General features: G+C 38.0%; 1 protein-coding gene across 1 annotated transcript in view; it reads right to left on the reverse strand.

The window, feature by feature from the left end:
• LOC122814269 (glucosidase 2 subunit beta-like) overlaps positions 1 to 12,818 on the reverse strand; it is an 834,731-nt gene extending 821,913 nt beyond the window's left edge. The window contains exon 1 of the mRNA XM_044086863.1: positions 12,631 to 12,818. Coding sequence (XP_043942798.1) covers positions 12,631 to 12,724 — 94 coding nt within the window. The 5' untranslated portion in view covers positions 12,725 to 12,818. The remainder of the gene's footprint in view (positions 1 to 12,630) is intronic.
• Positions 12,819 to 16,560: the final 3,742 nt, after the last annotated feature.

Consider the following 16,560-nt stretch of genomic DNA (forward strand, 5'->3'; position numbering starts at 1 on the left):
TGACAGCGGTGAAGTCTGCGGTGGGAGTGACGGATGCGTTTAAGGTGGAGGTGGGGTTACATCAAGGATCAGCTCTGAGCCCTTTCTTATTTGCAATGTTGATGGACAGGTTGACAGATGAGATCAGACAGGAGTCCCCGTGGACTATGATGTTTGCAGATGACATTGTGATCTGTAGTGAGAGTAGGGAACAGGTCGAGGAGACCCTAGAGAGATGGAGATATGCTCTAGAGAAAAGAGGAATGAAGGTCAGCAGGACTAAGACAGAATATATGTGTGTGAATGAGAGGGAGGATAGAGGAATGGTGAGGATGCAAGGAGTAGAGGTGACGAAGGTGGAGGAGTTTAAATACATGGGGGTCAATAGTTCAGAGTAACAGTGAGTGTGGAAGAGAGGTGAAGAAGAGAGTACAGGCAGGATGGAGTGGGTGGAGAAGAGTGTCAGGAGTGACTTGTGACAGACGAGTACCTGTAAGAGTGAAAGGGAAGGTCTACAAAAGTGTAGTGAGACCAGCTATGTTATACGGATTGGAGACAGTGGCATTGACAAAAAGGTAGGAGTTTGAGCTGGATGTGGCAGAATTAAAGATGTTAAGATTTGCACTAGGTGTGACGAGGGTGGACAGGATTAGGAATAAGTATATTAGAGGGTCAGCCCAGGTTGGAGACAAAGCCAGAGAGGCACGATTACGTTGGTTTGGACATGTGCTGAGGAGGGATGCTTAGTATATTGGGAAAAAGATGCCAAGGATGAAGCTACCAGGTAACAGGAAAAGAGGAAGGCCTAAGATGAGGTTTATGGATGTGGTGAGAGAGGACATGCAGGTGGTTGGTGTGACAGAGCAAGATGCAGAGGACAGGAAGAAATGGAAACAGGTGATCTGCTGTGGCGACCCCTAACGGGAACAGCCGAAAGAAGATGATGATGAAACAGATGAAAGTGGAGTAAAAGGCAAGGCCATACTTACCTCGGTGTCAGTAGTCTATTTCAAAACTTTGTTGTAAAATATGTAACTGAGAGGACACAGGTTTGCAGTTTTCTAAATGTCAAATATTAAAGCTATATTTCCAGCAAACTTACATTAACGTGAATCAAACTGTCAGCTTTTCAGTGAAAAATAATACCTGGATTTTTTTTTTTCACTTTTTCTGTAGAAGGTTGACATAACAGTTAAGGTGTTTATGCCACAGACACACGGTATACAGTTTGATTCTCACATTTGGGAAATTGGTTAGGCTTAAAATGACCCAGAAAGACAACTTGGCTAGTATAGGGACATAGGTAAAGTTGATTAGTATGTTGGTTGTTGCAAAGAGCTGGAGAACACCAGCCTAATAGACACACACATCATACTTCGGGAACCTATGCAGAATGTGCGTGTGTAAAAGAAAAGTGATAGTTTTTCACTGAACTGTAGCTTAGATTGTATATGATATGCATTTGTCATCCACAGTAACTAATGGACTAGCATCAATCTTAGGTGGGATGTAGAAGGGCTGTAGCGATAATGGAGAACACTGGACTGCAGAAGTGTGCATGTGTACTCTTTAGAATGTTATGGCATTAGCACTGCTTGACAGCTGCTCTGTGTTGCTGTAAGAAACTAAACCTCATCACAAACAGTATATTACAAAACGTCATGTCAGACAAAACCCCAACAAATACACTAGCTGATGGTAAATGATCCTTCACTTGAAGCACTATACATTTCTATGGCCTTGATTTTGTCCCGTTCCTGATATATTTTTTTTTTTTTATGCTAAACCACAGAAAATTACAATTAGTCATCAGGCATTAGACCTTCCTAGTTCAGAAAATGTGTTTGATTGCAAAACATGTTGTTCTACTGTCAACGTCCGTGACTTTGCCTCTAGTTTTTTTGGGTTTTAAGATAAATTACCAAGGCTTAGTCAGTCTGTAATGAAGGGCATTAGAGTTTAATACTTCTTAATGTTCATAAAATGCATGCTTCTGATCTCTTAACTTTTAATTGGATTAAAAAAAAAATTCACAAATGTTATGTTGTTGGTGATGTAGGTGTGAGATTTGATATATTCTACTTTCAGCAGTGAACAAGTTAAAAATGGTTTTCAGTGAATTTGTCTGAAAATGTAAAATAAATACTCTGCTTCTGGTGTAGTACAAGTGCACATAGTTTATACTCTTGGCAAGAAGGCATATGGCCTGGCATTCATTGTTATTAGAAATTAGAAGCAAATTATTTTTTCTTTATAAACTATGCAGTTTGTGAAATTTATTATCTACAAGCAGGTCAAGATGAATTCTTGTATGCAGCTGTGTCTCATCAACAGGACATGCAGGATAAGAGCAAGGCAGAGGAGTTATTCTTCAGGAACGGAAAACATGGGAAACAAACTGTCAGCAGACCAGCTTCATGGGATTCTGGTATATTCACTAAACGGCTGATGTAAGCTAGAAAGAAACTATAAAGTTTGGACTTCTTCTTTTGTATGTCAGACATTGATCCTTACAGTTGAGGCTGTAAAGCTGAAGTACGGTTTTTACGACATGTGTATCATTCATCGTTACACTAGATGTAACCTCATATGCAGTAAAGGAATGTTCACATCAGATTGAACTGGCTCAATTGTTTTCATTGAGTAATGGTGCAGACTACCTTTCGGCGTAGCAACATAAATTTTACAGTGGCGAGACCAGGCCAGTTTGAACAAAACAGGGAGGTGTGACCTGCAGAGGTACCACTCACAGTGTGACATTCCTGCATAGTTCTTCTCGAGTCGACTTCTTTTTTCCTACTACTTCATCCATTGCCTGGCGGATGAAAACACTGCAAGTGAAGTACAGGGCAGTATGGTAATTTTTCTTCAGACATTTGGTGAAATACGAGGTGTAGGACATACTGCCTGACCTAACATCACCAGCATCTAGTGACTGACAGCAAAAAATTCTTCCACAACTGATCTTCGTGTCAAGACTGGCCACCTTGTCCTGAACATTTGTGGTAAATATTTTCTTCTGTTTTTCTTTTACCAATGAATGCAATTTATGAAAATGCCAAGAAATGCACTACATCTTTTGCTGTTGATGTATCCGAGTTGTATGTAGATGTATGGAATTATTTAAATACAAGTAATCTCCGTGGTATCCCCGAAGTCTCAAAACAACCCACTAAAGTGTAGTGGGTCTAAAAACAAAACAGTGTAAACTTCTCTGTGTGGAAGATTTTCAGTCCATATATTTCTAGTTAATCACTGTATATTAATCAGGTTTTATTTATTAAGTAAAGGATTTTCGACTGGAAACAGACTGCCTGCCTTGCTTGGATTACTTTCAAATACTTAGTAATGCTGTAGAATTATATATTTTCTATTATTACTTTTTGACTTGACGAGTTTACATTCGCTACTTCTACTACTATTGTCTGATCTGATTAATATACAGTGATTAACTAGAAATATATGGACTGAAAATCTTCCACACAGAGAAGTTTCTTACACTGTTTTGAATTATTTAAATACATAGTATAATCTGCATGTTAGCACCTGTAAGTCTTTACTACATTGGGCAGAAGTGTCACAGAATGTACAGAAATGTTTTATTTAAATGTTGCTTTTTGCATACCTTGTCATAAACGTATTTTACGTGTTGTACAAAACCTGGAACACAACCAGGATAAAGTAATGCTTGAAGCACAGACAAGGGTGATGTGGATGTCAAAGTTTGTACTTTACAGTCTGATTTGCAGAAGTTTAAAGACTGGATTGCTAAAACTAGCAACCAGCAAGATTTTGACTCATGGGTCACTTTCAGATTTACTGTGATAAATGCAATGCGGCTGGTAAAATGCATGCTGACACTGCTAAATGTACAAAAGAATTTTCTCAGTTTTGAAAGTCTCACAGACTAAAATTAAGACAAACTGTTATTAAACAAGGCAGTAAAGCTATTTGTATAATAAAAGGGTTAACTGTTCCTTTGCAATAGACATATGACAGGCAACTGGCTGACACACAGCATGACTACAAGCTCAGAGACACAGAAATCTGAGGCTGCTAAAACAGCATATTTAACTAATGTTAAAAACTCTCCCTAAGTGGGATGAACAGAAGGGTATTTTTAATAACAGGATTACATTTGAAGCTTGGGTTCTAAAAACTGTAGGCAATGTATGCAATGATACACTTGCTTCTGGAATTTTATTCCTCAGCGTTTCATGGCTTATATAAAGCAAAAGCGGCATAAAAGCACTGCACAGTAACAGAGACGAGGTTTGTGGTAAACTGACAGATTTAAAGTCAGCAGAACAGAATACAGACAAATATAGTCTGGCTAGTAAAGAGTTAAAGCAACAGCAGTTAACTACGCTGACAAACAATAATTTGCTACAGTAGTTAAACGCAGTACAGACATGACCTCAAGACTGACATGCATGTATTTTCTTTACCAAGTGCAGCAAAAGGCAGACAACAGCAAAGGTATCTCTTTTGTTTCTTACAATATTTTGTAATCGTATGGCAGCATAAAAAATAGCAAAGACTCCAGCAAAAACAGTATTCAAAAGCAGTATTATGCATAGTTAAGCAAGTTACCAAAGGTAAAGAAAGGAAAAAAGTATGCAAGCTCATATCTTTCCAGGCCGGAATGGGTAGTTACAAGGAATGTTGCATAACATAAAATGTTACTGGTACTGAAATTTATAATCTGTTTGCAAGTAGATACTACCATGAGTACAGTCAGTACATGGGCTATGGTACAGAGTTAAAATATGCAGGTCCCTTTACAAAAAGGGAGGGTGGGTAACAGCCAAAGGGCAAGAATACACTAATTGTGTCTGAAGCAAAAAAATAGCATTTAGCTAAGGTAATACATGTCCTTCAAACACTGCAAGAAGCAGGATTTAAGGTAAAAAGTGAAAAGTACAATTCATGCCATTTGAAGTAAAATTTCTAGGTACTATCTTACATCCTTCTGGGTGTACTCCTTTTTCGGACAGGGTGCCAAGGAATCTTGCAAATGGATAAACCGATTACTATTCCAGATTTGCACAAATTCCTAGGTATCGTGAATTACAATCGGGAATTCATAGAGGATTATGCCAGCATGGCAATTCCTCTGTATGGCATGCTTTCTAACCAAAAGGAACTATTCAAATCCAACTTCAGACCAGTGACAGGTGGAGTACCATAGGGTTCAGTCCTGGGTCCTCTCCTGTTTGGCATCAACTTCTCTGAAGTACATGCTAACACAGAAGGTCTTTGGCTAACTAAGTTGGCAGATGACTGCAAACTAGGAGCCATAATTGAAACTCCTAATGATGTAGTCTTCCTACAAAAGGGCCTCACCGAGACAGATGCCTGGTGTCAAAGCCATGGCCTCAAGCTCAATGCCAAAAAGTGCATTGTTCATCCCCTTTGGTAAAAACTCCGTACCCATGAACTACAACATAGGCGGTAGTATACTTAACACAGAAAGTGTGATAAGAGACCTTGGGACACAGGTGGACAGTAGTCTCTCCTTTGATAATCACATTGCCACAGTTGACAGGAAATCCTTCTACGTGGCACACCTCATCATAAAAGGTTTCTCACCCAGAAAAAAAGAGATCACTGCTCCCCTCTACTCATCACTCATTAGACCCATTATAGAGTACAAACACCCCTTTTGGTATGTACCTCACAAGACATCTACAACAACTGGAAAGGCTGCAAAAATACCTCACAAAGGATTACCAGCCTCAAACAGATGCCCTACGCAGACAGTCTCAAAAAGCTCCAGCTTTACTCATATCGCCTACTCGGAGGTGATCTCTGCCTAACATACAAAGCTGTGTCAAACCCAGAGCTGTTGGACATGCTCCTCTTAAAGAAATCCCAATCCCTCCAAGCTACACGCTCTAGGGACATAAACCTTGTCACCACAATAAACAGAACATGCCGGAGGGATAGATTCCTGTCCCAGAGACTTCCCATACTCTGGAATAAACTACCTATCTATATCAAACAAAGCTCCTCATTAGCACTCAAGAAAAATCTTGATGATTGGATGGGAAATAGGAAATTCACCCTGGGGATCACTTCTGTGGCTTTGCTAGACGGTGACACAGAAAAATAATTTTCTTGGGTGTCAAAAGCCAGAGTACCTTTTTGGCTGGGCTTGTATATAGGCCCCAGGGCCGATAGCCTAGTACCTACCTATGAACCTTTTTGGAGTGGGGGCCAAAGGAAAATACAGCCTTTTGTGACTTAAAGGTAGCATTGGCTAAGGCTACAGAGCTAATGGCTCCAAGTTTAACCTGTCCTTTTGTGCTACAAGCAGCAGCTGGTCCAAACACACTCTCTGTTGTGCTCTTACAGAGTAGCCTCGAGGCTCTGATGCTAGAATGGAAAAGACTTTATGTCTTTTTACATTTTTCAGTAGGAAACTGGCACATGTTGAGAGGGGATATCACCCATGTATTCAGCAACTTTTGGCCATTTATTAGTGTTTGAAACAAACTGAGTAACAGTTTTCTCAAAGGACATCATAGTACAGACACCACATTATACCATGCAAGCTTTGGTCAGTGGGACTCAGCTAAATAAACTGACTGATGACGTCAGTCAAGCAGTGTTTGCAAAATGGCTAGCATTATTTAAAATTAAGCGAATTACAATAAAGGCAGGAGATAAGTATTACTTATCCAACTTCATGGGATATGAAGGAAAAAGACATGACTGCATTCAACACATTTCAAATCCAGAAAGGCCCATTCTGTCTCCTGATTTTCAGAAATACAGACCAGCCGTCTTTGTTGACTGTGCTCGATATTGGGATAATGGACAGTATAGAACTGGATTTGCAGTAGTGCCAGAAAACCATTCTATGGAACAGCCAACTTTGATACAGTTACCAGGGCATATGTCTGCTCAACGAGCTGAACTAGAAGCAGTTATGTGTTACAACATTTTCCACCTGTCAATATTTTTTCAGACAGTGCTTACATAGTCAATTCTCTCCGGCTGCACATGTCTACATGGGCAAGGAGAGGATTTGTTGATAATATGGGCAAACTGCTCAAGCATGCCCCTATGTTACAGACTATTTGGGATTTAGTTCGTAGTCAGTCCCTTGTGGGTTACTACAGCATTTTAAAGGTAAAAGCTCATCAGAAAGCTACAAATGAGATTTTTCAGTTAAATAACTATACAGATCAGATGGCAAAAAAGGCAGCCAGGGAAGGAATGCAATTGTATACTACAGAACACTTTTCTGGTGTATCAGACAACTACTGCAGTACATGCCATACAGACATTTTCAGCTCAAAACTTGCAACATGATTTGCTGCAGATCCAGACTAAGTTTGGACTGAAGGAAGAGTGAGAAAAATGTACACTTGTAGGAGACAGTCTAGGGCAATAGTATGCAAAATGTTTTGAAGACAGTTCTAGACTTCCTTATATTCCATACCAACAGGCACGACAGTTAGTGAAGTTTAATCACCAGGTAATGAAACATTTGGGCACACAAAAGTTATGGCCCACTGTAACAAGTACTGGCACCCACAGCTAAAGAAAATCTGTGATTAAGTGCATGCTGAATGCTTAATATGTTTGCAGGTAAATGTTCAATTAAAAAAAAAAAAAACACAGTTACTAAGGGTAACTCCAGCGGATGGACCTTGGTATGCCATCCATTATGCAGGTCCATTACCCCCAGCTAAAGGTGGGTACAGGTACCTTCTGGTAGTAGTTTATGTATTCTCAAAGTGGGTAGAAGCAATTCCTACCAAAACAATGACGGCTAAGGCCACAGCAGAAGCCTTATAGAAAAACATCTTTTGTCATTGGGGATGGCCACGAGTTTTCGAATCCGGTAACAGACCACAGTTTGTCAGTAAACTGATAAAAGCACTGTGTGATTTGCTTGGTATCCAGCAAAGATTTCATGTTCCTTACCATCCTCAGTCCAATGGGATTGTTGAAAGAATGAACAGGACTCTTAAGGAACGCCTTAAGAAAGCCTGCTTGGAAAAAGGTGTAAATTGGGTAAAGCATTTACCTGGAATCTTGCTGGGTGTCAGAGCAACTCCTCACAGTAAGACAGGGGTTTCACCTTTTGAAGTCATGACAGGTAGACAAATGCCTGTACAACTGCCATTCGATCCTACTGTCAGTACAAATAGACCATTACTAGAAATAGCACAGCACCAGCAATGGTTGAAAGATATTTGTGAATTGTGTCAAAGTCTATCACAAATGCAGGCATTTAAATTACGATCAAAGGATCCTGTTATGCCAGAAGAAAACCTTCCCCCTGGGACACAGGTATTAATTAAAACATTCCAGACGGACAGTCCATGGAATAGCAATTGGCAAGGACCTTTTGAAATAATCACTCAGTTAGGACCTCTAGTGTACAAAGTTAAAGGGAAGAAAAAGAACAAAATTATTCTTGTTCACAGAGATCAGTTGAAAGTCATTAAGTGACCATGTTTTGTGTTTTTTTGTAGACACACAGCAAATGCCAAGTTTGAAACAGCTGAAAAAGCATCTATCAAAACAACTTTTCAAATGGTTTACTCTCGCATAGAGAGGTTATACTATTGTACATAATGAAGAAGCTGTCTGTTATTGTACTAACTGTACTAATTGGAGCCCTTGGGGTAGGGTGTCAAACAGGAAAAGTGCAAGTTTGGAAAATAAACCAGTACAATAACATTTTTAGACTAGGTTGGCATGAGTGTTCAAAGACAAATTGGTTTTGCGGGCAAAACAGCAGGACAACTTCACTTGTCCATCTAATGATGGTTGTACCTTTGGGTATGTAAAATATCCTAGTAATATTACCTTTTGGTCTACAGTCATGGCTCATCATTATATCCGACCAAATAGTCCTAGGGTAACCCTTAAATTTACCTCCAAAGTTTCTCTTAAATATTGTCAATTTCAAATCCCTTATTTGGAAAAAGGAATAAATTAACAGGAATATCCAACGGCAGTAAAAGCAATATTTCTTGCATATACAAAAACATGTAGTAATGGTACTACACAGGGGATGAGTATCTCTCCCAACAGTAGAGAAACAAAACTAAATTTTACTACTGGAATTTCTGTAATATGTACTAATGGCACAGCCATCACAGGCCCTAAATATTGGGCATATATAATATCCATATTGACAGGTAAACCTACTTCTGTTCATACAGATCATTTAATTAGAATCCCTTCTACCTGTAAAAAGGTAGGTAGACAGTATCAAAAAGTAATGGTACATTTTAATGTCACATTCCCAGACACAGGCAGGTGCAGATACAAAAGAGCATGGTATGACACTCTGCTGGGAGGTTTGGATACCGGAATGGGGGCTCTTAATGCAGCAGATATTGAAGTTTTGGCTAATCAATTAAAAACAGTGGTGGGAGATCTCGCAGATTATATATTTACAAGCTTTCTGGAATCCAGACATATGGAAAGCACATCTGCATAATTTAAATTATCAGCAGCAATTTTTAGACAATTATGATACTATGCAGTTGCATCAGTTAAATTTTGATGGTAATATGACTACCTTTGTAAATTGGACAAAATGCACTTTGCAATCTTTGTATGCAGACATTCAAGAGAATAAAATACAAACTGAATTGATGTTACAGAATGAAAATGTTTTGCAACAACTGTTTCATAAATGGGTACCTGATACAGATTGAATTAAATTATATACTGAAGTAACATACTGTACTCCGCAATATTGCACAGGACAGTTTTCACATTATGTTACTGATACCACTGTTATGTGTCAATTTACAGTATTACCAATGACATTTCTAGTTCCAGAAGGATATGAATATTGGCTGCCACAATTTGAAGGTAATTACATAGATATGAGAGGAAAAACACAAAATTGAATATTGTACACAAACTCAAAATGGGTTAATTTGTGAGCAGCATTCGCCTGTCGATGAACCATGCTTACTGCACCACTTCTGTAAATCTGTGCGAGTGGAACATTATGCTGTCTTCTTTTCAAATCTTTATAGAAGCAGCTCCCCAGTACATTTGTCTGGTTACAGACCAGGATGTAGGTCATAACTTAAATTTACCTTTTGTAGGATGTTTAATCACACGTTGATTTCCTTAAATGGAATAATCAGAGTTATGCGTTTACTAAAACCATAGAAGTGAACACTTCCATAAATTGGAGTTATGATTTAATACAGCTTTCCAATACATCTGTATCTTTGGATAATTTAAGGAAAATAATGAATACTAAAATTCTCAGAGTATTTGAAAAAAAGAAATAAAAGTATTCTGTATTATAAAGCATTGAGCATCATTACAAAACATAAATTACTTAATTTGGCTGAAAAGACCATAAAAGACACTGCTCACAATTGGTGGGATATTTTTACGAGTTGGTCCACATCAGGAAAAAATTTGCTAAATTGGTTAATACATCCTGTAGTAGTAGTTTTAGGCATTATAGTCATATTAACTATCTGGAATTGTTACTTAAGTTGTCATTTGCGAAAAACATACAGAATGGTGCAGGGCAATCTATGTGTGGAACACAGTATTATTTCATATCCCCAAGAGTAAATAAGAACAAAATGCCATAAATCAGCTATAATTAAAATCATAATAAACCCTATTGTAACAAAAGACTGCACTTCATTAAAAAGTTATTTTGTGGCTGTCTGGGTAAGCACTGTATTAAACCGTGTTTATGTCAGCGACTGATGGCAAATGTGCAGCATCTAGTCTCTCTGGCTTATCTCTCACCTTCTATCGGCCTTGGAGCACAGAAACCACAACTGTCAAAGTTGTCATTGTTAGTCATTGTTACCTCTCTACAAAGGGAATTTGGGAGATCTGGACCAGCAGTGAATGCGAATTGGCACAATGTCATGGCCAAACTTCAGCGATAACAATGTTGAGCAGTTTCAGATAACCACAGCAAATCACACGGGTGCTTCTGGGGATTTTGACTTTCTACAGCTGGGACACTTTGCCTCAAGTGTGTTGACAACTCCTTTCAGTAATGCAGCTAAACTTTCTCTGAAATTAAATCTGATTAAAACGAAACTAAGAAACAAAATGCAGCAAGGCATGCTGGAAGTTACGCATTCAAAGCTACATGAAGCACAAAGGGATGTATTGCAATGGACTTATCCCAACAGCAATGCTAAGTGCATTTAATTTGAACATGCACTCGACTGATGATCATGACAATGTTCTACCTGACGAATATTTTGCAGTTACAAATAAACAAGTTTCAGGTAGTTAAGATTTACTATTAGTAATTCATGATATATTTTACAATTAATTTTATCATGTTGTCAGCACGTGCAGTCTCTTGTTACAATAAGGATAATTGCTAGGATTCTTAATCTGTAACTATGTCTGTAATATTTTAATTTGTGGAGCTTTTCTCTCTGGGCCTCCGCTGAAAATGGACCTGCGTCCAGTCGGACATTCCAGGTCAAGAAATGCAAATAAATAAATAATTATGACTGTAATTATAGCTGATTTATGGCATTTTCTTCTTATTTACTCTTGGGGATAAGAAGACATACATAATTATAGTTGATTTATGGCATTTTGTTCTTTTTTTACTCAAGGCTATGAAGACATACATCCGGCTTGTTTTTGTGTGTGTTTGTGCTGAAACAGGTTGGTCCAGAACAGTTCAAAGCTCTGAGGACCCTGAACTGGACTAAAAGGACTGTATCAGAATGAATGAGATTTTCTCATGGAAAAGAAAAAAAAAGTACTGCCAGGAGATGTTTTTACATCAAAGGTACTTAGAACTGAGGCAGTTTAACTGTGCAGGAATAGAATCCTCAACCTTCAGACTTTTCTTTTTTACATTGTATAAGTAGCCTAGCTATGTTGTTTTCAACTTGTCTGTTAGTTTGCATTAAGAAGCTTTTTAAATGTATGTACTTATTCTGTTTGTCTGTTCTTTTTTGGAGCTTTTCTCCCCAGGACTCCATTGAAAACGGGTTCTTTTAGGCCCAATGGACTATCCTGGTAAACCAACTGCAAATAAATAAATAAATAAATTTTCCATCAGCACAGGCAAAATGCTAGCTGCAGAACAAGTAGACATACAGTCATAGCTCTCAACCTTCCGTCTCCAAAATGAGAAACACTAGTCCTAATGTGGAACACATACCAACAACTTCAACTAAGGTCATAGGATGGTTAAACTATAATGGTTTTACTTACTAATTTATTAAAAAATCTTTTTATGATTATTTTCTATTCACCATGCGTATCAGTTAAATGTGTGACAGACCCTTTCAATGTGGAGTTTTGGGGAACATTAACTTTTGAAGACCCCTAAAGGGGAACGTTCCTCGTAATGAGGTACACTTAAGAGGTAAGCAATGACAGAAACTTAACGCGTCAAACGACTGATCCCACTATTAAGCTTTTAACTGAGAACGAACGCATCCAAACTTTTTAATTTACGTAATGCACACATCTGGCTCGTTACTTCAACCTGTGTTATAGAACATAGTTCTTTTTACAAAGCTACACTTTCCAGTATACACTTCCGCCTTGGCAGACTCGCTAACAATGACATACGAGGGTCCTCTGCTATTTAATCAAATCAGAAGGACATTACAAGTAAGCATCCATTCAGCTTAAATTACAAACACCTACTTGTCAAAGATACCCCTCTGGGTCTCTGAACCTCCACGGAACTTCCAGCGGTAAAAGCCACTACAAACACACATAACACTGTACATACAACCATGATTAGCGAGGAAAACACTACATGCAAATTACAGTAACCTCCCCTAACACACTCAGTTTTTTTTTTCACAACACACGCTGTACGGCTTCCAGGTTTGAGCAATCCTCCATCCTATTGGATAATAGAAGGCACGTTGCTAACAATACTGTATAAGAAAATGCGAAATAAAACCAATCGTTCACAACTAGCTACGTCAGACAACCAGTATACAAGCTTTACGACTGATAAAGCGCGAAAGTTTGAAAAAAAATATCTGGTAGCAGATTGCTAGCTTAACTTAAAGTGACTCATTGTTTTGTTATTTTTCCAGTAATTTAGTTTTCCCCAATGTTTCAGACCTAGAATTAGATCTCATTGTATTTTCTTATGACATCCAGCAGTGGTAAAACTTCTACGATGTTGGTGATGACAATAATGGAGAACACTGGACTATAGCAACAAGGGTGTAGTTAGGCATACTCATTGTACTCAAATGGTACATTTTTTTCCGAGCATCTCCTGGAAACTTCAACACTCAAAAAGCACAGAATGTTTAGAATTTTGTAAACTAATACAAACAGTATAGAGATATACAAACAATGCCATCATACCGCTCAACCTCTTAGTGCAATAAATCTGGACAAAGTCTGACGCGATGGGGTGACAAAGGCCCAACATTAGGGACAGATTTTAAATATTGCTCTTATAAACTTAGAAAGTTGAAAGAATAATAGGATTTGTCTTAGCATGCATTTTTTCTGAAGAATATGAAGTCTGAAACTCAAATGTATGTCATTTATTGACTTCAGTCCTCAGTTCATCCCATTGATTTGCTAAAAAAACAGATTTTATGAGAAACAGACCTATGAGGCAAAAATCTGGGCAGTTGAGAGGTATGATGCCTGTGTAAAAGGAGCACAGGTCTAAAAATAGCTTTTTATGGGTATAAATCTTAGCAATTGAAAACAAGTCCTCCTCGTATATGTCTAGGGCTCTAGCAAAGCTAGAACTTCCACTGAATGACCTCTCAAACCTCTTGTATCTGAGGCACATGGGATATATGCAAATGACTCTTATGAACATCAGGTGTTTCAGGTAATTGGCGATTCTGAATGCCCATGACCTGTTCCGTCATTTTAATCGGCAATCTCAGGCCAATAAAGCCAAACCCCACTAGCTGTGGATATGCATATTTCGGCCTTGATGACAGCCCTGTGTTTCTTATGCTTAGTCAAACACTCTGTTTGTGCTGTGCTGACAAGGTCATAACAAGGCCGAAATATGTATATCCACAGCTAGTGGGGTTTGGCTTTATTGGCCAGAAATTGTCCATTAAAATTACGAAACAAGTCATGGGCATTCAGAATCGTCAATGAGCTGAAACACCTGATGTTCATAAGGGTCATTTGCATATATCCCATGTGCCTCTGATACAAGAGGTTTGGGAGGTCACTCAGTGGATGTTCTAGCTTTGCTAGACTTTTCATTTTATTTTTACTGATTGGTTTTTCAGTGACCTTCTCACTTATTGTTTTATATGCCTAGGGCTAGAATTTAAAGGGTTGAGTACATTTGTAAAATGATGGGGGGAAGCAACAACATTAAGTCTGAGTACAAAATGCAGATTTCTGGCAAAACCCCTGCACATTAGTGTGTTTATTTAATATTTGTTTACTGGAAAAGTCCGACTTGGAACAAAGCCAATTTTCAGCTGAGGCCTGGTGGGAAAACACTCAATGCATAGCTTTGTAACATGGGAGGGAACCAGAGTATCCAGAGAAAACCCACAAGAACACAGGGAGGACATGCGGACTCCGCACAGATGGCACTCCAGCCAAGAATTGAACTGGAGAACCTCTTGGTGTGAGGTGACAACACTACCACTGCACCACTGTGCCATGTTTGTATATTGCTTAGAATGTTAAGGCTTTAGCATAGTTTTTGACAGCTGCCCACTGCTGCTGTAACATGCTAAATGTATCATAAAAAGTATTTTATAAAAAGTCAGCTCAGACAAAACCCCAGCAAACAAGTTTTAAAAAGTCAGTAGTCAAAGCTAAACGATCCTTCACTAACATGAAACATTTCAATGGCTGTGCGATTTTGCAGAACAACCTTGATTTTGCCACTTATTTTGCTCTGCCCTCATAAAATGTTTGAGTTTCTGATAAACCAAATTACAATTAGTCAGTGTCAGACATTAGAAATTTATGGTTAAGAAAATGTATGTTGATGCAAAACTTGTTACTTGTCTCCAATTTTTGCCCTGTCCCTCTTGTAATTTTTGGTTTTCTGATAAATAACTGAGGCATGCAATCAGTCTATAGTGACAGTTTCATACTTCTTAATGTTCATAAAATGCATGTTGATGTTCTATTAACTTTTTAAATGGATTAAAAAAAGCTTCGCAAGTGTTATATTGGTGTTGGTAGTAATGTAGGCAATATTGGCATCTTTCGTCTTGAACGTGACTTACACATGGTCCAGTGCTCCTTTATCTCCAAAGACTTTACAAGAAAGGTGAGTTGCACAGTTGGTAAGCAGAAACATTTGTAAATAGATTAAATAAGTAAGTAAATAAATAAAAATACCCCTTTGCGGTAATCCATGGAAAATCCAAAATAATGAGGAAAAAAGAACAAAATCAGTGACATTTTAAAATATTACTCTAATTCACTTAAAAAAGATAAGAGTTTTGCATCAACATGTATTTTCTGAATAACAAGAAGTATGAATCTCTAATGTCTGATATTATTGACAAACTATAATCCACAGTGATTTAGTAGAAAATCAAAAACTGTAACCTTGTAACCTTTCTTGGAGCTTTTCTCCATGGGCCTCCACTGAAAATGGGTTTCTGACCCAGTGGACTTTCCCGGTTACCAAATGTCAATAAATAAATAAATAAATAATGTTACAGAGGACAGAGCAAAAAAAAAGAATGTAAAATTAAGAATAGTGGAAAGGTATGCTTAAGTCATTTTTCTCTACAATATTTTCATTCCTTAACAGATAATAGTATTTTCACCGCCAACCCAACAAAGTGTTGTGACTTAACAATAATGCTAGAATTGGGTTAGTACAAAATACAAAATAAACTGGAATAATAGGCCATTGGTTAAGATTCGATCAGCACATGCAGTTCAAAAACTAAGCATTACATAGGAGTTCTTTATAAATTGAAAAACATTTATAACAGAATATGCATGCAAGACTAAAGCTAAGACCTATATTCTTCCTAGTCTCCTATATGCCTCAGCAGTTTTCACTAACCTACAGTCATGTTAGCTCGGCAAACTGGAACTTTGTTATAATAAATTTGCAAAGTTTGCAACTAACTGTATTAATCAATCACATCACTGTGTGGCACTTCACTCCTATAACTGCCTGGAATTATCTAATCTACTAGCCTTTTGTTATAGTATGACTACCTGCAACATCCCAGACAGATACCCTGCTGCCAGCCAGTTATTAAACTCGTATACCCACCTCCCTCAGAGAACTGCACTCACTACATAAACATTTAGCACTCACTCAGGAATCCAAAAATCATAATGATGAATGTCTAGACTCATGTTTCTTAAGTGTATGACTCAGTTTCAGTAATTACCAGAAATATCTCTTTAACAACCTTATTATCAAGACCCTTTCTCATTCTAAATATCATCTTTACAATTTATAATCCCAGTGATATCATACCTACAATCCAAATGAAATCATAGCTGTCCATATAACACTACTGCCCTAGTACCAACCCCATTACTAACTCCCCACCTCATGCAGTCAAATATTTTATTATAGTAATTCCCTGGTTATCTGTCTCAGGTGAATTGAAGTGTTTATGTAAAGTATGCATA

The sequence above is a fragment of the Protopterus annectens genome, chromosome 10.part0 (genome assembly GCF_019279795.1).
Source record: "Protopterus annectens isolate FY-2018-M chromosome 10.part0, PAN1.0, whole genome shotgun sequence".
In the NCBI taxonomy this organism is placed as follows: Eukaryota; Metazoa; Chordata; order Ceratodontiformes; family Protopteridae; genus Protopterus; species Protopterus annectens.